The following is a 23,464-nucleotide window of genomic DNA, read 5'->3' as shown; positions in this document are numbered from 1 at the left end:
TCACTAGAGTTGTGACTTATAAGTATGTATTTTTGAGAAAATAATTTACCTTGGATTTGTTTGCCAGTCAGTGAAGTAGCAAAGTTAGAAGGGAATAATCTTTAATAATTAGAAAAATAGATTGACATACAAGTTAAAGAATAGTATTGTGTTTCTGCCTGTGTTTTCATCAACAGTGTTATACTTGAGTTACGGACCCTACAGTTCTTATGCACCACATTATGACTCCACGTTTGCAAATATCAGCAAGGACGATTCTGATTTAATCTATTCAACCTATGGGGAAGACCCTGATCTCCCCAGTGATTTCAGGTGAGTCATCAATTCATTGGTACTCTGAGAGCTGCATTGTCCTAAAACACTGATGCACATAAGGGATCTGTTGCTAGACCTACAGAGTTATTCAAATGGTAAGAAATGTGTTCAGTAATTTTTTAATTGACAATTAACAGACCCTTAGTTATCATCATTCTTTAATGGAAAGTAAATATTTTAAAGAAAGCATGTGTCTTCCTAATATTTTCTGGTGTTGGCATCTGCAGTATTTTTCAAAAATATGTTTTTGAAGCTGTTTGGTACTTCCGCTTACTAAAATTCAGGAGCTTGTCGCTTCAGAATGTTGGGGTGCCACCTGCTTCATTGTAACATGTGTGTGCATCAGTGAGCTGTTCCAGATTCGATCGCTGTGGGGGATCAAATCAGAGTCAGAGCCAGCGCACATTTTCCCCAAGATAGGAGGTAGGACCTGGTTTGATCCAAAGCCGACCCCCATCCAAGCCTGTTTGACCCATCAGGCCCCAGTAGACTGGCAGTTCCACTCCACCAGCCCTCATCACATGTTTCTGTGAGAAGCTAACTGTGTGCTCTTGTTTAGGATGCTGGGTACTTTGCATGGCATCAGCATAATGAGATACCGTCCTGATTTACTGGCATTCTGGCTTGGGTTGGGCTTAGCTTGCGTTATTCCTTCTTGGCAGTGGAATTTTGTAAACTTTCATTATGTGTAAGACTGTAACCCAGTAGATTAAGCAGTTTCCTGGTTCTCTGAAAAGAGGGAATTGTTCACGTTTGTATACATATGGTGGTAGTGGTGGCAGTGTTTTTACAAGTCAGTGACTGTGGTTTCAGATCAAGCCGTTTGTATCCTTTAGACCTCTTCTCACCAGCTTGAATAAATCCTTTCTCGACTATTCATTCATCCATGCATTCCACATAAAGGTATTGCTGGTGCCGTACTTTCCAGGCATCAGCCTAAGTAGGATTTCTTGACTCACTAAAATGGGGTGTGAGAGAACTAAGTCATGGAGAATTCCAGGGTTTTAGATGAAGCATAGAAGATGACATTGCTGTTACTAAGAGGGAAGATTTTAGATGGACTACTTCAGGAGGAAGATCCAGCAATTCAATTTTGGACATTATGAGGCTATTTGACCTCCAAATGGAGCTGCCAAAGAGTGTAGCCCAACCCGGAGGTGTAACTTTGAGAGTGTTTTAGTACATACAAGAGCCCTGAGGCAAATACGATCAGGAAGGGGGAGCCTGGTAGGCTGCCGTCTCACACAGAGTCGGACACGACTGAAGCAACTTAGCTTAGGGAAGGAGTGAAGAGAGAGAAGCAAAGAATTCCACTGACTGAGCCCTCATCCCCACCATCACCGAGATCTTATTTTTCTTTGAACTTTCCCCCAGAAGCATTTCCTTTTCATGGTGTTCTTGATATTGCTTAATTCTCTCATGATGATAAATCCATCACTGGTAAATATGTAAGTATAATTGTGTTCTGTCTTGATGGAAAGTTTCACATCGTGGGTGTAAGTTAAAGGCATCTAATTAAACAGTTGGCTGTAATAGGAAGAACACCAGTGGAGATCATTTATATGAAAGTGACTTTCCCAACACTCTTTTCCAGCATCCATGAGTTTTTGGCCACATGCCAAGATTATCCATATGTTATGGCAGATAGTTTACTGGATGTTTTAACAAAAGGAGGACATTCTAGAACCCTGCAGGAGTCAGAGACGGTAAGAATGCTGCTAAAGAACAGGGTGATTTATCATTGGTTCTCCAGTGTTAGTCATCAGTGTTATGAAACCATGGGATTAACCAGTGTGGCAGCTGAACTCCATTCCACTGAAAAGACAGCCCAGCCCGGGTGGAGTCCATGGGTGGAGGACAATGAACGGAAACAAGTAACTCGGCTACCAGGATCTGTGAGGGCCAGATGATTGTCTTTATCTCCTCATCTTGGAAATGTAGAAATCAAAACTTGGGGTTATAACCCAGAAGTCAGCTTGTGTTACGTACCCGAACAAAAAAAGGAAGTCTGGGCTCACCGGCTTGACACTGAGTTGACTAAAATGATAGGGAATGTCCTTTTCCTTATGTAGTAATAATACAGTGGTGGAGCCTCAAGTAAAAAAGTAAAAAGCTTCCTCATTGCTGTCTTTTGTTAACACTTGTAAATTAGCTCCAGTTCAGTTGGACATAGTTCATAATCCAGGGTAATTCAGAGACGTGACTCAAAGATGAGAACCAGAAAATGTTCGTTCAGTGGAGAGGAGAGCTAATCTCCAGAATGTCCGTGTCACCATGGTTAGAGGATCCCTGCATCTTCTGGGGGTTATGACTCTTCCTGGTGGCTCGGCCTGCAGCTGCTGTGCACTCTGCCTTCACTGTACCTGTGCCTGCTGGTCCTTGGGCGGCCTGTCAGCACAGCTGAGTCAGTGCCTGAAGTTCAGTGAGAACTGCTGTACGGTCTTGTATCTTAGCACAAAACTGCCTTCTTTACATCACCTAAAAAACATTCAGCTTTACATCAGTTCAGAAATATTTTTACTGTATACTTCCCATCAATTAATCTGAATTAATTAAAGGTCTTGAACTAAAATTGCTTTTTTTTTTTTTAATTGCTTATCTTTCATTTGGTTGATACAGCAGTATATTTCAAATTTAAAATGTCTCTGCCCTTTGATCCAGCAGTTCCTCTTCTCAGAATTTATACTAGAAAATAAGACAGAAGTTATATGTAAGGAATACAGTTTTTATAATTTTTTAAAATAGAAATCAGTTAAATAAATCACAGTATAACCTTTCAAGATAAAAGATCATCATTGATTTTTGCACATGATATATGTGTTTATATACGCATTATCTCTGAAGACTAGGGTTATGGGAAGTTTTCACCTTCTCTATAGCATTTGAATATTTTATACACATCTGCTGCTGTTTGAGAATATTGCCTCTTCATGTAGAATACACTAGGAGTTCTCCTGTCTTCTGTTTGTCAGAGATTTTAGCCACCTGATGTTTTCTTTAATAAAGTGTTTTTCTTTATCCTTATAGTCATCTCCTGAAGATGAAGGCCAGACTAGGATACTTGACACAGCAAAAGAAATGGAGGTAATTATATTTCGTTTCTTTACAAGAAATATTTAAATGGCAAATAAGATAAAAAGCCTAAATGATAAAGCTATTATTTTAAAAGCAAAATATTTATTATCTCCTGAAATCAAAGAACTGTTTTTGCCCGTGGAGAAGGTCGCAGCAGTGAGTGGGGTAGACAAGCATGTGAACGAGGGAGCTGCAGCCGGTTACTGTACAGTGTATGTGTCCATGTTGTGGGAACACAGGCTGGAGGAGCCAGCTGCTTTGGACGGTTGGTGAGGCCCTCACAGAGAGGCTTCCAGATGAACTGGAAAGTCTGGAAAGATGAACAAGGTTCTCCCAGCACAGGGCCAGGTGTATGAAGAGGGTAGAACTCCATGTGTAATGACATAATCTGAGCAGGCGGGGCTGAAGAGCACCCAGCAAGTGAGTGACCACAGGGTGCCAGGAGAGAGGAGCAGCAGATGACAAGTTGTATATGCAGTGCTAAGAAGTTGAGATTTTTCTCCTCAGAGACTGCTATGATTAGATGTGGAAGAGAAAGGGGTGCTGGAGGGAGCGGACCGGTGAAAAGCTATGGGACTTAAGCTAGTTGTTTTTTGCTTAGATAACAATGTAATGGAAGAGAATGAAGATGTACAATAAAGAAAAATACAGTAGAAGTAAAATTGATAGGGCCTGATGCACAAGGTAGATACTAGCATTGTTAGCTCACCTCAGATGTACAGGGAAAGGAGCAGCCTTCGTCAGGGAAAGAAAGGTCTGGTTTCAGGGCTGGTGAGTGTGGTTTGGGACATCACTGGAGGTGTGTTGATCTAGAGGTCATTAGTGTCACGGTAGAATTATTGTAGGTATTAAGTGAATGGGATTGTCCAGGCAGAACACAGAACACATAAGGAAAAGGCCAAAAACCCTCGGAAAGACCAATGGTTGAGGTAGGAGAAGCATGGCAGAGTCATGCAGGAAAGAGTCCCGCAGTGTCAGGTGCTGCATGAAGCCCTCTAGGACGTGTCATTTGTAACCTTAATCAGAGTAATTTCAGTAAAATGGTGGCGACAAGATAAAGACGCCATGAGTTACATGACTTAGATCACAGAGTTGTAAGCCTTTTACAGGAAAGAAAACTTGAAGATGGGAGATCAAGTAAAGATAGATGCAAATGTGGATGGTACTTAAAAAGTCATGTCATTTTCCAAGAAAGATGAGCCAGGCAAGGTCATGTACATGGTGAACAGGTAAGAATGAAGGAAAGCTGGAGAATGGGAAGGAAAGCTGGGTGAGAAGTGTTTTGAGTCAAGTTGTAAGGGCCCAGCTGAGGTGGCAGACCCGAGTATGTACTGATAGGGTTTTCTCCACCACACTTAGCCCACGTGTCTGAGCTCAGACTGCAATACCAGAGTGTAAATGGAACCATTAACTTTGGGTTACTCATTGTCACCGTTGATCATTTCCTAAAAACCAGTGTTGGGGTTATGGAAATTCTGAGTCTTGAGACTCCAGAAATAAAACTACCCATTTTAGGATTTTGTTTCTCCCATGCAGTAGTAACAGCTTGACTTTGAGGCCCGGAGGAGAACCCAGGAAGTATCTCACGTTCGAGTTCTACCATGAGGGAGTGCCAGTGTATGGACTAAAACATTGCCTGTGAACCTCAGAAACTGCAGCACCATCACAGTCACCAAAAGGGCAGTGACAAGGCTTTCATCATTAGAGTGGCGATGAAGCAAATAACAGAGTGTATAAAACACACCATTCCATTACCAAGAAGTGTGAGCTTAGGGACACTTGCGCCAGGATTTAGGAGTGGCATTTTAAAGGTTTTTATGGCATCAGAATTATAACTCTAAATAAGTGAAATAACTTGGCTTATAAACACAAGCTGTCTTACTAACTTCTCATTCTAGCACTGTCAGGGCTTAGCAAGCTCAGATAATTTTTTTTTTAAAGCAGGTTACAGAAGTTGAACTAACAGGATGTTTGGACTCCAATAATCAAGACAAGCTTACAGCACTGAAAGCAGTAACAAACTTCGGAGCTCCGGTTGAAGTTTTTGACTCTGAAGGTGAGTGTCTCCAGAGGATTTGAAGGAAACACTTCCTGACACAGGCAGGCAAGATGTAATGTCAAAGTAGCACAGGTTAGCATAGCCATTCATTGCAGGAACATGGTGACTGGCCAAGCTCAGTGAACATTAAAGCCTGTCTGTGGTGTTGATTTCATTTAGGGGGGATTACTCCTTTGAGGAGAGAGGACTAAGCAATAATGGCAAAACCCCAGAGCACAGTATTCAATTTATTGCACAGGATCAGATACAAGAGGTCCATGATGTCCTTAATAAGTTATTTTTCTTACAGAAGCTGAAGTGTTCCAGAGGAAACTTGATGAGACCACCAAACTGCTCAGAGAGCTCCAGGAAGCCCAGAATGAGCGTCTGAGCACCAGACCCCCTCCCAACATGATCTGTCTCTTGGGTCCGTCATACAGAGAAATGCATCTTGGTATGTGGTACCTCTTAGAATCTGAGCCACCAGGGCAGCCCAGGAATACTGCAGTGGGTAGTCTATCCCTTCTCCAGAGGATCTTCCGAACCCAGGAATGGAAGCGGGCTCTCCTGCATTGCAGGCAGGTTCTTTACCGTCTAAGCTACCAGGGAAGCCCCTGGTTGGAGAAGCAAGCTGCTTAAAGGGAGCATTTCTTGAGTAGTGATACCACTCTAAAGTAACACTGAAGGGAACACCATGGACAGTTCATTTTCTGTATTCATGTTTATTGGGCTTTTTTTTTTTTTTTCAGTTACCTAAAGGAAGCACATTTCAGTACCTTGAACTCTCTTTCTGTTGTTTTTTTTTTCCCCTAGCTGAACAAGTGACCAATAACCTTAAGGAACTTGCACAGCAAGTAACTCCAGGTGATGTTGTAAGCACATACGGAGTCCGAAAAGCGATGGGGATTTCCGTCCCCTCCCCGGTCATTGCAAACAACCTTGTGGATTTAACGGCAGGTGCGTGCCTGTGTCTCTGGGAGAGTGGAGGGCTAGGGGACACCAGTCCTCTGCCTCCAGCAACATCTGAAAGCTGTTGTCTCTGATGCTAACGTGTGAACTAGTCGAGTTTTCTTTCCATCTTGTCTAAGGAATAAAGACCTCACACATTTGTGGGGAAAAAAAACTATAGTGATACACCTGCCTAGTCTTTAACCTTGAACATAGTGAAGAAGGGCCGTCAACAGTTACTCTGTTTTACTGTCACATCCCCTGTTTAATTAAAAGGAAAAAAGGTGCTAAATAAAGCCTTTTTTTTTTTTTCTTTCAGATTTTGAAGAACCTAGAAAGACTGATGTTACTGAGTGTGAACCTGATGGGATTTGAATCTATCTGGTATTTGATTATATATTATGTATATATTTTTTTCATTACTTGGAAATGCTTTTCAGAAGATATTAAATATTTGTAAATTGTGTTTTTAATTAAAAACTTTGGAACAGTTAATTTTAATGTTCCAGAGATTGAACTTCTATTAGGTAATAAAGCTGAACCTGGACCATGAGCTGTATTGTACATATCAGCTGAGTTACCCCTTCACCCTTCCCTGGGGCTGAATCGGAGGAGGAAGTGATAGAGAAAAGCTTGGAGAATAAAACAGCCTTTTTGCTGACCATCCATTAAAAAGTTGCCCAAATCATTGAAATCCCTCATTTTCCCATATTTGCCTTTCTTCTCCTTAAGGAAATTATAACCAAATGGTTCCTGACTTCCAGATTTCACTTCGAGGATTTATTCAAAAAGTGGCCTTGTGAGGAAGGAATGATGTGGACCTATTGGAACGCCGAGCAGAGAGTGGATGGGTGGGCCTGGGCAGAGTTCCTGCGGAGGAGGGATCGTGCTCCTGCGGAGGAGGGATAGTGCTGCTTCCTTAGGTTTCACGGGCAGGACCACGACTGAGAGCTCTTCTTTAAAATTACCATCCAGTGAGATTCCCGTTGTTACACCATGAAAACAAATGCAACTTTAGAATTTACTAGCGTGTCCCCCACATACGTGTTGAGGACGATGTCCTTATGTGGGAGGACCAGGGCTTCCCACCACAAAAGCAAAACAAAAACCATGTCAGGAGTTTCATAGCACTAACTTGTCTGGTGTTCCTTTTTGGTTTATTTTTGCCATTTGTAGAGGGGTTTTCCCAGTATAATAAAAGGACAAGCCAAATAGGAATCAAACTCAATTGTCCGTGAATATGTAAGGAAATCACCAAGCTTAAGGAAAGTTGATGTTGCTATTTACTGTTTTTCAACAGGTCACCTATGACTCTGCCATGCCCCCTTAACTGAGACTTATCTACTTTATCTGAAAGGCAACGGTTAAGTTCCTGAGCAGTTTAACTATTTAAGTAGGAAATGATACGTGGTCCTTTTCTATGACCAGGCACTAGAGGTAACCTAGTTCAGGGAACAAATCAAGTTTCAGACCCTACTCAGACTGTACGGAGCCCTTGTGTAAAACACCCAGGCTGGAAGCTGTTTTATTATTTTCTTGACTTTGAAAACTAACATTTAACAAGTAGGGTGAAGGAAAATTGAATCTCTCAAGAGAGTTAAGATGACCTAATCTTTCAAAAACATACTTGAAAGCATATGCCAGAGGAATTAAAGAATCCATTCAAATATGTATTTATCAATATTTATCAAGTCTTTTTAGAGTTTGTCTCTCGAATATAATTCAGGCAGCAACCAACTCTTAAAACTTTCAATCTATTTAGCTAAATAGTTCCCAAAGACCAAGAAAAGATTTAAATTCAAAACACTCCAGGACAGTCAGGTTTTCCAGATTGCTGATTTAATCTATGAAAAGCTAAACAAAAGAGAAACACTGGTACTTTATAAAAATGAAATATAACATTTTGAAACAAATGTTACAGATCTATAAATATTCAGTATATAGAATAACCCCTAGTCGTTTCATGTACTGTCTCAAAGCATACCTCTATACATGTACACAATGTATACAGTGGTTAATGATCTTTTCTGTTAGGAGATTTTCTTAAGGAAACCAGAAAACTTCACTAGCATCAGTGAGGCCACCTTCGTAGAGATATGAAGCCTGTCCCTGACCCATAGAGAAGGTCAGTGTTAGGAAAAATACTTGTCTTGTCATAAAGCAAAATGACACCTGTGAACAAATGACTTGGTAATTGGAAAATGAATTTATAAAAAGTAAGTGATTTTTATGGTCAGTTATAATACACTATGATCTGAATGTCAGAAATTCAAAACTTAATATTATTCTCATCTGAGCACAGTGAAAGAAAAATACATACATGGTAACCAATTACTTTTTAAACTCCCAATTGGGATTTCTCTGCTGGAGGCAAACAGTAATTTGTATGTTGCAAGAGTAGAAGCACGTCCACCTCAGAGAGGCCCAGCACACCGATGTGTCTACACTGGACCAGTGGCAACCTTCGTGATCTCCGGGGAAAGCCCAGTCACTCCTGATTTCAAGGCTATAGATTCCAGTGTAGTACTTAGATGAAGAATTGGTGTGTGAGAAAGGCAATTTAAGTAAGGTTTATCTCCCTTAGCAGCGTTTTCACCATGAAATCCCTTTAGGACAGCAAGCTCTCCTGATTCATTCCTCTTGTTCCAGTCTCACGGGGTGCCTCAGAGCTGCCACCAGCCCACCCAACCCCCAGCACCCAGCACCGGCCAGCAGCAGGTGCGGCTCCCGTCCCCTCCCTGCCTTGGCTGGGGTGCCGGCTCACTCCACCGCCCCCGTCCCAGGCAAACTCGGCTGCTCAGTCACCTGTCTGCAAGCCCGTGTCATCTTTTGAAGCCTCATGAATGCAAGACTTTCCGTATAATTTCAGGGGAGTTCATGGATGTCTTCTGGCTAGAATGCCTGCTATACAGTGAAGTTCAGCTGTATTAGAAACCCTGGAGATACTCTGGTTATAATGCAGTGAAGGCAGTTCAGAAAAGGGAATGGGCAGTTTGGTCTTGCCTCATGTTAAAACACAGATTGACTTCTTTGGATTCTTTTGGAGCTGAGGTGCTATAAGACACCACACCTCACAAACCTGGCTTTTTCACTTGCCTGGATTCAGTCAGCTCAGAACATCCAAGCGCTTGTTTGTGAGAGGCCTGGCTTCCCAGATCCGGGAACCTCTGCACATGCCAATGCTGAGTAGGTCCTCCTCAGAGCTAGCTGTGATGACTGAAGGGGAGAACTGCAGCCCGTCAGGTTCTCTCAGACGCCACCCCTTTCCAGTATAAAGCTAAAACAGACTGCAAGGTTGCAGGGGGCGCTCGGGAATGCATGAGGAGTCAAGGAAGGGCTGAGAGCTTACACCTTATTTTCTAAGGCTTTTCACTTATTAAACTTAATTCTGGCTTAAAAGTTGTCTGATTTAAGCCAAGGCTCTGCCACTCACTGCCTTGCTGTGGCGAGCCACGCTCCTTGGAGCTCCATCCCACGGCTGAGCTGACCCCGTGAGCTCACGTGGGGCAGTGGTCCCACTTGCGTGTCCGTGGTCACCAAGGAAGAGGCTACACCGGAGGGAAGAGAATTTATCTAGCGTCTCAGAAGCCATTTAGAGGGTGACACCTCAATAATGTATCCATGTTTAAACAGACACATGCCAAAGAGGAAAAGAAGTAAGTGTCCACTGTGGGGCTTTCTCCCTATTGTTTGAACCCATGTGTAGATGTAAAACAATCTTTCAACTCCATTTACCAGAATACCTATATGAGAAGTGTGCGCTCTTACAGCTGGTGTGCTGGGGGGAAAGGAATCCCACCCATCCTGGACGAGAAAAGACACGCTCCGCACGTGGAGCTCACAGGCCGTGGGCGGCAGGGTGGGGGGTCTCCAGGTCACGCCCCAAGGCCTCCTCCACAGCACCTGGGGGATGAGTGCACGGCCCACAGATGAGCTGTTCCCTGCTGGGCTGGAGGCTGCCCTGCAGACTCGGACAGCACAGAGGTTCTGGCTGCCTGTGTGGAAGGCCGGGTGATCGCCCCAAGCTGACAGGTCCCCTAGTGCAAGTCCAAGGAGGCCACGCACGCACAGCCACCTGCTCAGGTGGGGATGACCAATCCCTTGGACTGCCTTTGTGCCTGGTGTGGGGCTGGGCCTTCCGCCTGGCTTGCTTCAGAGAAGGAAATGGGTCTCCAGCATGTCTGGCACCTACCGAAAGCCCTCAGTTCAGCCCCAGGCCTTGGAACTTGGCGGTGTCCGTACAGACAAAGTAAGTCCTCAGTTCACCTTTGCCTTTGACGTCAATCAGCCCGCGGCACTCACAGGAATACCCTAGTCCCTGGAGGATGGTACATGTCTCTTCAGTAACCTGAAAAGGAAAGAAGCCTAAGTCCTCAGAGGAGGAAGACCTGCTGTGGGAGGGACAAAGAGAAATTGGCCGACAGGGTCTGGTTTCCCTCCAGAATTTGGTGGCTAGAATCCCCTGGCAGACCGAAAGCCCAGGCTCCCTCACCTCCACTGGGCACAGGTTTCCCCAGGTGAGCTTTTACCTGGATTTTTCCAAGTTCTCCAGTGCTCTCCATTCGACTGGCAACATTGACCGTGTTTCCCCAGATGTCGTACTGAGGTTTTCGTGCCCCAATCACTCCAGCAATCACAGGCCCATGGTTTATGCCTAAAGATATTTGCAGTTGGCAGATCATAGAGACAGAGCCTCCAGCTATAGGGCTACAGAATCCACCCAGCTACCACAGAAAGCATTGGCAAAACCACTAAAATGAAGGTAGGGACGGTGCTTCCTGCATCTGGGACAGGAGATGGCACTTGAGATGCGAGGGGAGGGCTCCCCGGCAGTTCCTTTTCAGACTTGACGATGTGGAGCCTGAGTCCAGTGTTAACACTTCCTGTATCTGCTGTGTGTGTGTTACTCACTCAGTCGCATCTGACTCTTTGTGACCCCATGGACTGTAGCCCGCCAGGCTCCTCTGTCCATGGGATTCTCCAGGCAAGAACACTAGAGTGGGTTGCCATTTCCTTCTCTAAGGGATCTTCCCGACCCAGGGATCAAACCCAGGTCTCCTGCATTGCAGGCGGATGCTTTACTGTATCTGTATCTGCTAATCACCTCTTAAACAGTAAATGGGCTTTAGCACTGACTGTATTAGCTATCAGGGACCACTTAGGTTAATAATTTTGCTTTGTTTTCAGGATATTTAAGGTCACCTGTTCACAACTGTGGATTCCCCGTGGCAATATATATTCCTGGTTACTTAAAGCCTTCAAAGAAAAGTAGTACACAAGGAAAGAATAATTGCCCAGTCATTGGGTTGTAAAATCAGAGAGGGATTTCTAAAGTTTTTCTAAACAGATGGCAACATACACCCAACTGAGTGGGGTTGCCAGGAGGCAGGGCTGCACAGTCCCACCCTGAGCCCCGGCGCAGTCCCTCCCAGGGCCTCACCGACTCGGAGGCGAAAGGAGTTGAAGGAGTGCCGATTGATGCCGTCCAGCTTGCTCATCAGGGCGGTGCTGAACTCTACCATGATGCCGATGTGGGCGTGCTGCCGCTCCAGGTCCTGCGGGACAGAGCGCTGTACGCGGGGCCGTGGGCAGCGTTGCCCTGTCTTCCTGCCTCCAGAGCACCCTGACCCGAAGAGCACTGTGTGCCAGCCTGGGTGTGAAAGCCACGGGGGGCCGCTGCCAGGCAGAGCGGTACCAACCGAGCCTCCTCCACAGGGCGTCCAGGACCCGAGCACCCACTTAGACTCCCCTCCTGGCGAGGGGCCCCCTGTCCCGACCCCTCCACCAGATCCTCTGTCGGGCTGAGCCATGAGCTCCTCTGCCCCTCCCTCAAAGGAGGGAGTGTGGAGAGGCGCCCCTTCAAGCACAGTGTCGGGCTGGGACTGTGCTCACTTCCCCGTCCTTTGGGGCTGCGGCGTGAGACCAGAAGAGTGGCTGAGTACCTGGTTCTCAGGCCCCGAGGGGACGCTGAGCCCCGCAGCGGCCATGTACGTGCTGCCGATGGTCTTGATCTTCTCCACACCACTGAACTTAGGCTTTAACAGCAGCTGCAGGACAAAGGGAAGCAGGGCCGTACGAGAGGGCTGCAGCCTGGGCTGGTCCCCGGTCCTGAGAAGGGGTAGGGTCCTCTCCCACCACCACTTCTAAACGCAAACATTTCTCCCGCTGGGCCTTTGCCCTCTGAGTTCACACCTCCGTACAGGTGGGGACAGCCTCTGGGTTCTCTCCCTGCTCCTTTGTTCCCTGACGTTCCTGATCTTTTTCATTCTCATCTGGTCTCATTCCTGTGTGCTTAGTTGCTCAGTCGTGTCCGACTCCCTGCAACCCCACAGACTGTAGCCCGCCAGGCTCCTCTGTCCCTGGGGATTCTCCAGGCAAGAATAATGGAGTGGGCTGCCATGCCCACCAGGGGATCTTCCCAACACAGGGATCAAACCCAGGTCTCCAGCACTGCAGGCAGATTCTTTACTGTCTGAGCCACCAGGGAAGCCCAGTCTAATTCCTACTAAGATGCAAACACCCCACTACTCAACAGAGTCTACACAGGCATGCGGATTATTTGCAGCTAAGACTTAAGCCCAAACTGAGTGACTAACTCTGCAACAGACTGCCAGCACAGGCTAAGCAAGAAATCCAACAACTCTACAACCTAGATCTAAGCAAGCTGCCAATCACAGAGAAGATAACACATTACATGCTGAAGAGACAGAAAAGGCAAATGTGTGTGTACCTTTCATAATTTGTGTCATGTGTGTTCCCCCCAAGGGAGCCGCAGTGCACGTGTTTAACCTGGGCCCGCCCCGCCCTCTCCAGGCTGCGTGGAAACCCTACCTCGTCAAAGTCGGCGATGATCTCGTTGAGCAGGCGCAGGCACTCCAGCCCTTCCTTGTTGACGTCGCACTCTGTGTAGAAGACTTTAAAGTCCGGCACCGACGCAAACATGACACACACGCAGTCGTAGGACTGATGGTACCAGTCCTGGATTGGGGGAGGGGGAGACACAGGACCCATGGCCGCCCGGCCTCCTGGGAGCAGGGCAGCGGGCAGCCTGCGGCGCCGATCCCTCCTCATGCTCCAGGAGCAGCTGTTGGCGGGGGCGGGAGGGGCTGAGCAGGTTCTCCACCTGACTGCCATGAGACTCAACTGGGGACCATTACAAAACAGGAGGCTCTAAATCAGTTTGTTGAGGAGGGTGGGACTCGGGTTGGTTTGGGGCTCCTTTAGGTCCCCTGTGTCTGCACAGCTGGGCTTGAGAACCCCCGGGTATAAATGCTAACAGTCAGGAGGCCTGGGTTCTCTGCTCGCTGGGCCTGAGTTTCCATAGACAGGAAACTCTGCTGCACAGAACTGGTAGAAATGCAAGTTTTCATCAGCAGATGGTCCGGATTACAAATACCTGGACGTGTGCTCCTTGCAACGATTCTGCCAGCCAAGTACTATCAGCCCCACTTAATATATGTGAAAACCAAGGCTCAGGGCAGTGAGACCTGAACGCAGGTCTCTTGACTCCGAAGCTTGTTTTCTTACAGCTAATGCCACACAGTCTCCTGGGAGCATCGGTGAGGCCAGTGCCACAGGGACCAAGTACAGAAAGCACCCTCCCTCCAGGAACCACACCCGTGCCTCGGGGCTCCCTGCCCAGAGTGACTAGTCCCTTCTTGTCCCCACCTCATTTAACTTGTCACCGATGAAGTGGGCGGCCACGTGCGCGGGCAGGACATTCTCTAGAAGAAGGCGGTTCACATTCTCCATTGTTTCAAACTCCTCGTGTTCCTTCTTGAACTTCTTCTTCCACAGACAGTCCAGGCGGCAATAATAGTCAATCTGTGGACAGGGGGATATCTGAGTCCTGGCCGCAGTGAGCGAGGGCAGAGCACACTCGTAACCCCAGGGGCCACGGAGCCTCCGTGTGCCTCTGGCTGACATTGCCAACTCAAGAGCCACCCTGAGGTGGCCTTGAAACCCCCGTCAGCCGAGACTTGCAATCCTCAAGTGACCCACACGATTAAATGTCACTCAAGTCCTGATGACTTAGGACCCCTGACCCCAGGAGCAGAACGTCCTGAAAGGACTACGTCTTATGTGCGGCTCCAAGTCCAAGGCCGCCCTCACCCCACCCACCCCCAGCCTCTCTCCAAGCAGAGGGGCCTCCCGGGCTGCACCTGTCTGGAGAGCATGATGAGGGTGGTGTAGAACAAGACCAGGTAGAAATTGGTCATCGTCTTCAGATGCCATGAACAGGATGAGGAGCTGCTGGACACGAGGAGGAAAGGCAGACGTCACCCCCACTTCCCCCGGAAGCACCCCAAACGCGGGCCCAGACCCAGTGCTCGCCCCTGGGAAAGTGAGCCAGCTGGAGGGGTGCTGCCCTCAGAGCTCACGTGCGCATGGCTGGCAAACAAGACGCTTCAGGCTGTAAAGCAAAGACGGAGGTACAGTGGAGGCTGACAGGAGGTGACATCGGAGCTGACACCTGGTCACAGGGAAGGGTCGTGGCAAAGTCAAGGAAAGCACTGCAGGCTGGTAGGGGGGCACCCAAAGGCAGCCCACGCTCCTCAAGCTGAGCGGGGCTTGCAGAAGGGGTCACAGGTGCAAGCCAGGCCCATGGGAACAGGCCTTGTTCTGGGTCCCCGGTTCCTGCCTTTTAGCTCAAGGCAGCCAGGTCTCTCTCCTTGGCCCACTTGAGCCCCCAGCCCCAGAATCAGGCACACACCAGCCCCTCCATGTGTCTGGGAACAGACCAGAGACGACCGCTCTCTGCAAAACTCTGAGACCCAGGACACGGCTCAGAGCCAGGCGCTGGGCTGAGGGCTGCAGCCTCCACCTCCCACCCCAGACTGGCCTAGAGACAGGAAGACCAGGTGGCCTCTGGGGACCGGGGACACACCCCCTGCCGATGAGTCACATTCAGTCCTGAGTGCTGCAGACCCAGGGCCACGGCTTCCCCTTCTGTAAAGTGGGAACCACGCCACCTGCCAGTCCAGCCCACAAGCTGTCCGGGAGGGGACCGTGGATGCAAAAGCAGCAGAGTTTGAAATGGCACTGAGACCAAGCAAAGGGCGCTGCAGTGGGCCACAGTCAGGACGGGCAGCAGGCAGGGGGCCGGCAGTGAGGGATGGGGCTCACCTGAGGGTGCCATTGGTCCCGGTGAGGTTGCCCAGGCTGTGGCCACAGCAGTCCCACTGCCAGCTCGGGTAGACGTTGAAGAGGACCAGGTAGGCCACCAAGGCCACGGTCAGCAGCACGACCTTCAGCTCCAGGCTCATCCGCAGGAAGACAGAGCAAGCGATGAAGGCCAGGATGCAGCTGCAGGTGTAGTACTGGGGAGACAGGGACGCCGGTCAGCCCACCACCTCCCGTCACCAAGAGGCACCTCCCGGACCAGAGGTCGCCAAAAGGAGGGACACCTTTAGCCACAGGGGACTCCATGAAGAACCAGCGTGTCTTCAGCCTCTCTCTCCTGCCTCCCTTAACAAGGAGCAGGCAATGGAACCTAAAACGTTCTATAATATGTTGTTTTTAGCATAAGTTTACTTCCACTTACAGCCAATGAACTCACTTAAAAGGAAAAAAAATGTAGTGAATGAAAATGCCCCTGCCATGTGGCCGTGACAAGTCTTGAGTTCTGCCAGGAGCTGGTCCCTCCCGAAGTGCATCTCCGCCCTTGTCAGTCTCCTCCTCAAGATCCTGCTGTGGCTCCCCAGCGCCCCCAGCATAAAGATCAACCTCCTCACCCTGGCCCTTGTGCTCTGCCCAGAGCTGGATCTAACCTACCTCTGGCTTCATCTCCCAACCGCCCCCCACCTCCTCCCTGTGACACAACCACTGAAACCTCTGTGCCCACCACCTGCCTCGGCTGCTTCTCTCTGTCCCACCTCCTACCTCCCTGCCGACCCATGACCTTTCTGCCCTTCAGAGACCAGCTCAAATCCCCCACAACCCGCCTCAAGTCCCTCCTTCTGTCCAGGCAGGCACTCCAGGCACGGCTTCTGGTGTCAGCCCACCTGGGCCCAGCCCTGGCTCTGCTGCCTCTGAGGCAAACCCGTCCCCCTCCCCACGCCACACCCCCAACCATGAAGGGAGATCATGACGGGTGGGCGTGGAGGGGGACAACCTTCTCGCCCTGGATGCAGGTGCCAGCACCCGCCTTGCACTCTCGCCTCTCCTGGGAGAGCCCACGGGCTCCGGAGCTCAGCACGCTCTGAGTGTGCGGGGGAAATCCGAGTGTGGGCACGGGGCACACGGAGGGACACACTCACCGGGAGGAGGTAGCACGGGCTCATCTCCCAGCCGCTCACAGCCCTCAGGCCCGTCTCGTTCCCAGCAGTCAGCCCCCGGTCCCGGAAGGGCATCAGGGGCTATGGACAAGACAAGGGCCCTGTGAGAGGTGGTCTGGGGGCGACCCAGGGTCTGCTCAGGCCAAGCAGGGCTGGGGGCAGAGGGCAGGGCCCGGGGCTCCACGGCACAGTGAGCATCTCCTGCCGGGCGCGGCTCTAAGCCCAGCCCAGGGGCACGGCACCCCGACCTCTTCCCACCGCAGCCACAGCTCCACTGCAGCGGAAGGCATGTGGATCCTGCCCCAGGGCCCCCAGGGCTGACTCGGAGAGAAGCTGGGAGCAGCGTTTTCGTGAGTCCGCTTCTCCCCAGGGGATGCTGAGGGAGGCGGTCACAGAGTCCCGAGTGCAGGGGACAGGGAGGTTGGGAGGAGATGCTGACTCTAGATGTGGGAGCAGGCAGGACCAGCCAGGACAAGTGCCATCTGAGCACGAAGCATGTGAGCCCAGCCCGCCAAGTGGGACCCGCATGGCCCCCAGCGCGTGCCCAGGGCAGCTCAACCCCAGTGAGGAGACAGGTCTCAGAGAGGCTGAGACAGGACCTCCTCAGGGGCTGGAGAAAGACCGGGACGTCAAGGACACTGTGGTGGCCGGGTGAGCGCTGTGGGGGCCCCGAGTCCTCGTGTGACCAATGCAGGCTGAGGAGCTCGGAGCCGCCACGGGGGCTGCCACAGGCCCGGCCCACCAGGCTGTGGATTATGGCCATATCAGATGCTGCTTTTAGGCAACAGGATTATGGGATTCTAGAACCTAGAAGTTCCCAGGGTCGAAGACTGGCTCCCTCCTCCTGGAAGTATGCTCAGCCCGAGGAGTCCTGGCCAGGCCCACCAGCCCCAGCCTCGGCACCCACCAGGTTGACGACAGCAATGACGAGCAGGCTGCCGATGGTCAGGATGGCCAGGGACACCCGCAGCAGGGGCTGCGTCTCCACGCTCTCGGCAATGGCTCGGAGCTTCCCCAGGGCCGGGCAGCACCTCTGTGGAATCACAGTGTCGTCACCGAGCACCCACAGCACTCAGGGGGCCCACAGCCCAAAGGCACAGCAGAGTGAGAGCTTCTGAGAGCTCTGAGCGGGGATCAGGGTGCTGTGCCTGTGTCCAGCCCAGAGCTCAGGACACATGTGAGCAGGCAGAAGGGACATCCCCACCCTTGCGGCTGGGACAGCCATGGCCACTTGGGGACCACTAGCACCTACGAAAGAGGATCCTGGGAGGAGCCTCCAGGGCACTCAGCACTGTCCTCCAGGCTGGGGGTGCAGAGCTCGTGGGGAGGGGCTGGGGCTCGGGTCACGACCATCCTGACACCTGCTGGGGCCCGGCCAGCGCTCAGTCAGGGGCTTCCTGCTCACCAAGAACACATCGGCGAAGCACAAGCCTAGTACCAGCCCAAGCACACAGGCCACCAGCCCAAAGGACACGCCCAGAGTCTTCATACTGGAGAAGAAGGAAAAACGTAAGTTTGAGGGGACCTTCTTCTCAGGGCATGTTCCCCACCCCCAGCACCTCAGCCAAAGGGGGACTCTGCATACTGTGGTCTGGCTGCCCCACAAAACAACACACAAGCCCAGGATCAACATCACGCCCCTTCCCCATTTCTGGGCCCAGTACACAAGAAATAAGTGGTTACACAGCCTTTACACTCCTGTCCAGCAAGCACATAAGCACATCTAAACGTGCTCCTTATTTCGTCTTTCTTAAGCATATCCTGAACCACAGTCCTAGCGGAGCCTTTGGCCTAAGCACCCTTCAGGAGGCCACGAAGGAGCTGACTTTACTCTCTCCCATGACCTCAGCCCCTTGTCCCTCTCCACCCCCTCCTCTGCCCCCCCTCATCAATAGGGCCTCCACCTCCACCCCAGAGCCTCAATTTCCCACACCTAAGAGGGAGATGGTGGCAGTTACGATTTTAGGAGTTGGCCCTTCTACAACTCCAAACACCCAGGGCAACTAAAATGCCTCCAGGGCCACACAGATAACCGGTGACTGTAGCGGTGGGAGGCATGTGGGAGCAGGGAGGCCTGTGATGTGAGACAGCACGCACCTTCAATTAAAATGAAAAACTGCCATGGCTGATTCATGTCAGTGTATGGCAAAAACCACCATCATATTGTAAAGTAATTAGCCTCCAATTAAAATAAATAAATAATTTTTTTTTTTAAATTAAAAACTGAACATTGGCAACTCCAGGTATGGGGACCACTGCACCCAGGCTGGTTTCTGCAGCTCGGAGGTCTAAAGTGACTAGAGTTACTCACGGCCAGCCCCTTCTCCCAGGCTGGGATCTGTGGGTCCCCAGCCCTCCTCACCTGACCCTGGTGGGCCTGACCATCCGGCCCGGCCCCCGACTGACCTGTACAACAGCAAGACGTGGATGAGCAGGATGCAGACGAAGACGAGGCTGGCACAAGCGAAGTAGTAGCGGACCCGGGGGATGGGCGCCAGGCGGTACTGGGGGCAACAGAGACTGTGAGGGGTGGTCGGGCAGCCGAGGCCCCACCCACAGAGCCACTTGCCCTGACCCCTTCCCAGCTCCACCCTGGCTCTGGTTAATCATCTTTTTTAAAAAACACCCTTTCACCGCCTCCTTGACTTCACCGTGATGCTGTTACATCATCCTGAACAAACCTCATTTGTTTCCGTTTTGCAGACTGTCTTTTATATTCAGAGGAAACCCCTTCCCCTCCCCCACCCAGCTCGGGTCTCTATCTTTATTTCCCTGAAAATCCCGTAGCCCAAGTGAGCTGCGGGGTTACAGTGATGGGGGCTACCAGTGGGTCTGATGTCACCCCAAACTGAGCAGTACAGCCAGGCCTGAGCTCCGAGCCCATGGGTGGGGGGCCCTGTGCTGCCTGCCCCGTCTGGGTCTCCCAGCAGCAGGAGGCCACCAGACGGCTCTCCTGGTGACCGCGCCTGCCTTCGGGCCCCAAGCTCCCCATGCAGGGAGACCCCAACTCAGGGAGCCCCTGGAGGATGATATGGGCACTACGGGCTGGGCCACCCTCTCAGGCCACACCCGACGCCAAGACGCTCCAAACCTCAGTCTGCGAAAAGGGTACTAGCACCCATCTCGGCCAGCAGGTGAGGGTGAGATGACCACGCGTGGGCCTTGGACGCTGCCAGAACCCATAGGCCCTCAATAAATAAGTGAATGGCGACTTCCCTTGTGGTCCAGTGGCTAAGACTCTGTCCTCCCAACGCAGGGGACCGGGGTTCAATCCTTGGTCAGGGAACTAGATCCCACGTGCCACAACTAAAGATCTTGCATGCCTCAACAAAAAACTGAAGATGCTTCATTTCACAACTAAGAATGGCACAGCCAAATTTGGAAAAAAAAAAAAAAAAACGGTCACTAGCGGGACACAGCGTGGTTTTACGGCAGCTAGATGGGGGGACCAGTTGGGCCCCATCAAACCAATACTAAGTTTGGGGCTTTTTCCTAAAAAGGTCAACACTGTCTGCCACTGTGTGCCCTGGCACCATCAGCTGAGGCCTGGCATACAGGGAGCAAAGCCTCCCAAACCCCAGCAGGCGAACCACTCCCGGGACACGGCAGGCAGAGCGGCGAGGCCAACAGAGACCCCAAAGGGCCTGGTGGGCTCCCGACCCCACCCTGGTGGCAGCTGGAATGATTCCCCAGCATCCGCCCCGAGCAGACCTTCCGGGGGTGTTGGCTGCCCCTGTCCCCTGCTCCCAGACCTTGGAGCTCCCCCTTCCTGGGGCTGCTCAGAGGTCCTCACCTCTCGCTCGAAGCCCTTCTCCAGGAAGATGGACCCAAAGGTGGAGAAGTCATCAGACTTGGAGCAGCAGGGTCTGTGGGGCGGAGACACAGCAGGAAGAGGTGAAGCCTGGGGGAGTTGGGGCGGGGTGACAGGGGCCACCCTCAGAGGAGAGGGGGGGTGGGGGCGGAGCACAGGGCCCACCCTCAGGTGGCCGCCCTGTGGACACAGCCCGTGGACACGAGGCACAAGGAAGATGGTCCCTGCTTGAGGGAGGCGGGGGTCTCAAGAGCCTCACCTGGTAGAGCTGAGCCCCTCGATGGCTGACAGCATCTCATCATCGTATGAGTCGTCCTCTGACCGCCCCTTGGGGGATGCGCTTCTGGAATCAGACACCCACAGCGGCATCAGCCTGGGGATCTACAACCACTCACCCACAGGCAGGGGTGTGGATGAGATGACTCACCCAAAGTGGGGTTCCCAGGTGCCCACAGGAGGTCCCAGAGCCTCATGCAGGATGGAGGAGGGTCAGGCTGGACCCACTAAGGCCCAGAGAGGGCAAGTGAAAGCCCAGCATCACACAGCATTACCCAGCAGCAGCCCAGCAAGAAGCAGAGGGCCGATCCTGGCCCAAAGTCTGTTTCACTAAATCCCGAGTATCCCTCACACCAACCCCAACAACCCCACCACAGGGTGAGTATACAGCAGGCACTCAAACACTGTGAAGTTCTGGTTCCTAGAAACACTCTGACCCAAACCAAGGCGAAATCCACAGTCAAGGCTGAGCCTTGTGGAGCTGCCATTCAGGACAGAGGCCAGTCAGGCCAGGAAAGCAGGGGCCAGGGCACAAACCTGTCAGGGGTCCGATGGCGCCTCAGGGGAACAGCCTGGAAGGGAAAGGAAGAGAAGCTTATTCTCGAGGACATGAGCCTGGTGCAGGTCTTGGGACTGGGTCTATCATCTTGGGTACCCTCGGATGCATGGACCGTCCAGGCTGCAGGCACCTGGGACTGAAGCTGAACTTGGTCTGGGGAATCAGGAGGCCAGGGACATCCCCAGCCCCCTGGAGCATTCTCCAAATGCCCTCACTTCCCCAAGGGCCCCAGGAGGGAAGGAGGGAGGGCAGAGCCCAGAACCATCCTGCACATGCAGAGAGTGAGGCTCAAGACGGAAAGACCCCTTAGCATCTGACCCCCTGCCCTTTCCCGGGGCCCCGGCTCCCAGCTCCCTGGGAAGAGGGTCCTACCTTGGGCCTCCGCCCATGGGACACAAGGGTCTCACTGCTGCTCACGCTCTCGCGTTGGTTGAGGTGCGCGAAGGGGCGAGCCGCCCCCCAGGACTCCAGGTAGCGCGTCATGCGCACGGACGCCCGCATCTTCAGGGTCGCGTCCCCCTTGTTCTTGGAGTTGTGCTGGCTGGGCTGGGGCGGCTGCTGGCTCTGAGGGCAGACACAGACACAGCCTTGTCCCATCCCTCACTCCCTTCTCAGCCCAGGAAGGGGCCCCCACCCACACCCTGCTCCCTGAGAAAGGGGATGCTGCCCAGAGCGCTGGTCCATCTGGAGAAAAGAGAAAATGACAAAGCAAACTGCTGGGGCTACAGCCCCTCGGGGACTGGTGGAAGCCCAGTGCACTCACCAGCTGGGCTCCAAGGAGGCCCCAGCTCGGGGACCTCTCCCTGCCCCATCCACAACCATGCACAGCCCCTCAGACCCAGTTCCACCTCCCCAGGGCAAGAAGTGGGTTAAGGTCCCAAGACCAAAGGCCCCGCTTGGCCCGTGAAAGTCCATTGGCCCCTCCCAGTGGAGGTACCCCGGGCAGATGGTGCCCAGGGAAGCCACAGGCATCCTGCCTTGCCCACCCTCATGTGGCCGGCACATGTCGTCCCCTGGCAGCAGCGGGAGGAAGGGGAGTGCTGGCCGGCAGCCTGGAGCGACAGCCAACCCAGGGCTGAACCCACACCCCCATGGGGCAGCACTCCAGGGAGTTCCACTCGTACAGCCCTCAGACCACAGCATGGGTCCACCATCCGCCACGTGCCCTCTGTGCCCGTGCCAGGGATGTGGTAGCTCAGCCAGGCCCCAAGCGAGGGGCCCACCTTCCCCCCACCTGGAACAACCACCCACCTGGGACCATCCAAAAGGCCACCAGGGACAAGCTTGAGCCATCTTGAGTCCTCCCCCCGACCGACGCTCCTGCCCTCCAGGAGTCCCGGTCTGCAGGGGTTCCCACAAACACCCACATGGACCGGCACCTACAGCCACAAACGCTTGTCAAGCCACAAGCAGCAACTTTCCTGGAAGCTTCTTGCCTCCTTCTGGGATAGAAACATTCTTAACCCCTGAGCCACATCTGTCTGCCGGCCAGAGGAAATAGCACGGGATTCTGTCCTTGTGAGGAAAGTCCCAGGGTCCGGAAAGCGAGCGTTGCCCGGCAGGGAGAGACCTGCCCTGGAAGTCAGGTGGCTGGGGGGTGGTCACATTTCTCTGCCTCCCCCTTCACTGTCAGCAGCCCTGCCGACAGGGCACTCAGCTCTTCAAGTTCAAGGTCACTGGCACGTTCTCACTTTCTCTCTTAGGACAGGGAAGCCAGATACTGTCCCTAAAAGTTCAGTGTGTACTGAAGATCCATCAGTTCTGAGTAAAAATGCACCTGTTCACAAGCAGGGCCCAGGGAGAGCTCACAGGCCCCCCTTCCAGCCACCTCTGGACACTCATCCACGGGGGGACCTCACACACCTAAGCCCACAGAAGCCAGAGCTGGCAACTGGCCTCCCCTCCATGACGGGTGATGAGCCCGAGCATCCGTGTGGTGTGCGCTGCAGTCACGAAAAGAGACGCGGGTGGTCTCTGAGCACAGAAGAGGTCTCCGAGCTACACTGCAAGGTTCGCACTGGTGGTGGGGAGGCGGGAGGAGGGGGCGCTACTCGGAGGGCAGAGTTCTTCCGTCTACTTACCCACATAGACAACTCTGGGGGGAACACACTCACCACACTGGCCCCCTCTAGAGGGGACATGCCAGCTCTAGACAGGGATGCGTG

The 23,464-nt window shown here is 51.9% G+C and overlaps 2 protein-coding genes across 11 annotated transcripts in view; one reads left to right on the top strand and one right to left on the bottom strand.

The window, feature by feature from the left end:
- Positions 1–6,929, top strand: part of BRD7 (bromodomain containing 7) — a 45,028-nt gene extending 38,099 nt beyond the window's left edge. Inside the window, exons 11-17 of one of the 2 annotated variants that reach the window (XM_070770545.1) lie at positions 177–312; positions 1,910–2,021; positions 3,343–3,399; positions 5,335–5,446; positions 5,739–5,882; positions 6,242–6,385; positions 6,696–6,929. In XM_070770545.1, the coding sequence (XP_070626646.1) occupies positions 177–312; positions 1,910–2,021; positions 3,343–3,399; positions 5,335–5,446; positions 5,739–5,882; positions 6,242–6,385; positions 6,696–6,751 (761 nt within the window). In that variant the 3' untranslated portion in view covers positions 6,752–6,929. Of the gene's footprint in view, positions 1–176; positions 313–1,909; positions 2,022–3,342; positions 3,400–5,331; positions 5,447–5,738; positions 5,883–6,241; positions 6,386–6,695 lie in introns of both variants that reach the window. The other variant, XM_070770544.1, reaches the window with a different exon arrangement.
- A 1,269-nt stretch (positions 6,930–8,198) lies between these two features.
- Positions 8,199–23,464, bottom strand: part of ADCY7 (adenylate cyclase 7) — a 64,443-nt gene continuing 49,177 nt past the window's right edge. For 8 of the 9 annotated variants that reach the window (XM_070770540.1, XM_019979298.2, XM_070770543.1 and 5 more), the window contains 16 exons: positions 21,672–21,863; positions 21,278–21,312; positions 20,724–20,807; positions 20,447–20,519; positions 19,060–19,157; positions 18,059–18,143; positions 17,561–17,686; positions 16,636–16,734; positions 15,503–15,696; positions 14,539–14,629; positions 14,045–14,200; positions 13,208–13,354; positions 12,319–12,423; positions 11,817–11,931; positions 10,906–11,030; positions 8,199–10,724 (listed from right to left, as the gene is read on the bottom strand). In XM_070770540.1, coding sequence (XP_070626641.1) covers positions 10,578–10,724; positions 10,906–11,030; positions 11,817–11,931; positions 12,319–12,423; positions 13,208–13,354; positions 14,045–14,200; positions 14,539–14,629; positions 15,503–15,696; positions 16,636–16,734; positions 17,561–17,686; positions 18,059–18,143; positions 19,060–19,157; positions 20,447–20,519; positions 20,724–20,807; positions 21,278–21,312; positions 21,672–21,863 — 1,872 coding nt within the window. In that variant the 3' untranslated portion in view covers positions 8,199–10,577. The remainder of the gene's footprint in view (positions 10,725–10,905; positions 11,031–11,816; positions 11,932–12,318; positions 12,424–13,207; positions 13,355–14,044; positions 14,201–14,538; positions 14,630–15,502; positions 15,697–16,635; positions 16,735–17,560; positions 17,687–18,058; positions 18,144–19,059; positions 19,158–20,446; positions 20,520–20,723; positions 20,808–21,277; positions 21,313–21,671; positions 21,864–23,464) is intronic. The other variant, XM_019979300.2, reaches the window with a different exon arrangement.

This window comes from Bos indicus, chromosome 18 (genome assembly GCF_029378745.1).
Source record: "Bos indicus isolate NIAB-ARS_2022 breed Sahiwal x Tharparkar chromosome 18, NIAB-ARS_B.indTharparkar_mat_pri_1.0, whole genome shotgun sequence".
NCBI lineage: Eukaryota > Metazoa > Chordata > Mammalia > Artiodactyla > Bovidae > Bos > Bos indicus.
This window is presented reverse-complemented; position numbering and strand designations above follow the sequence as displayed.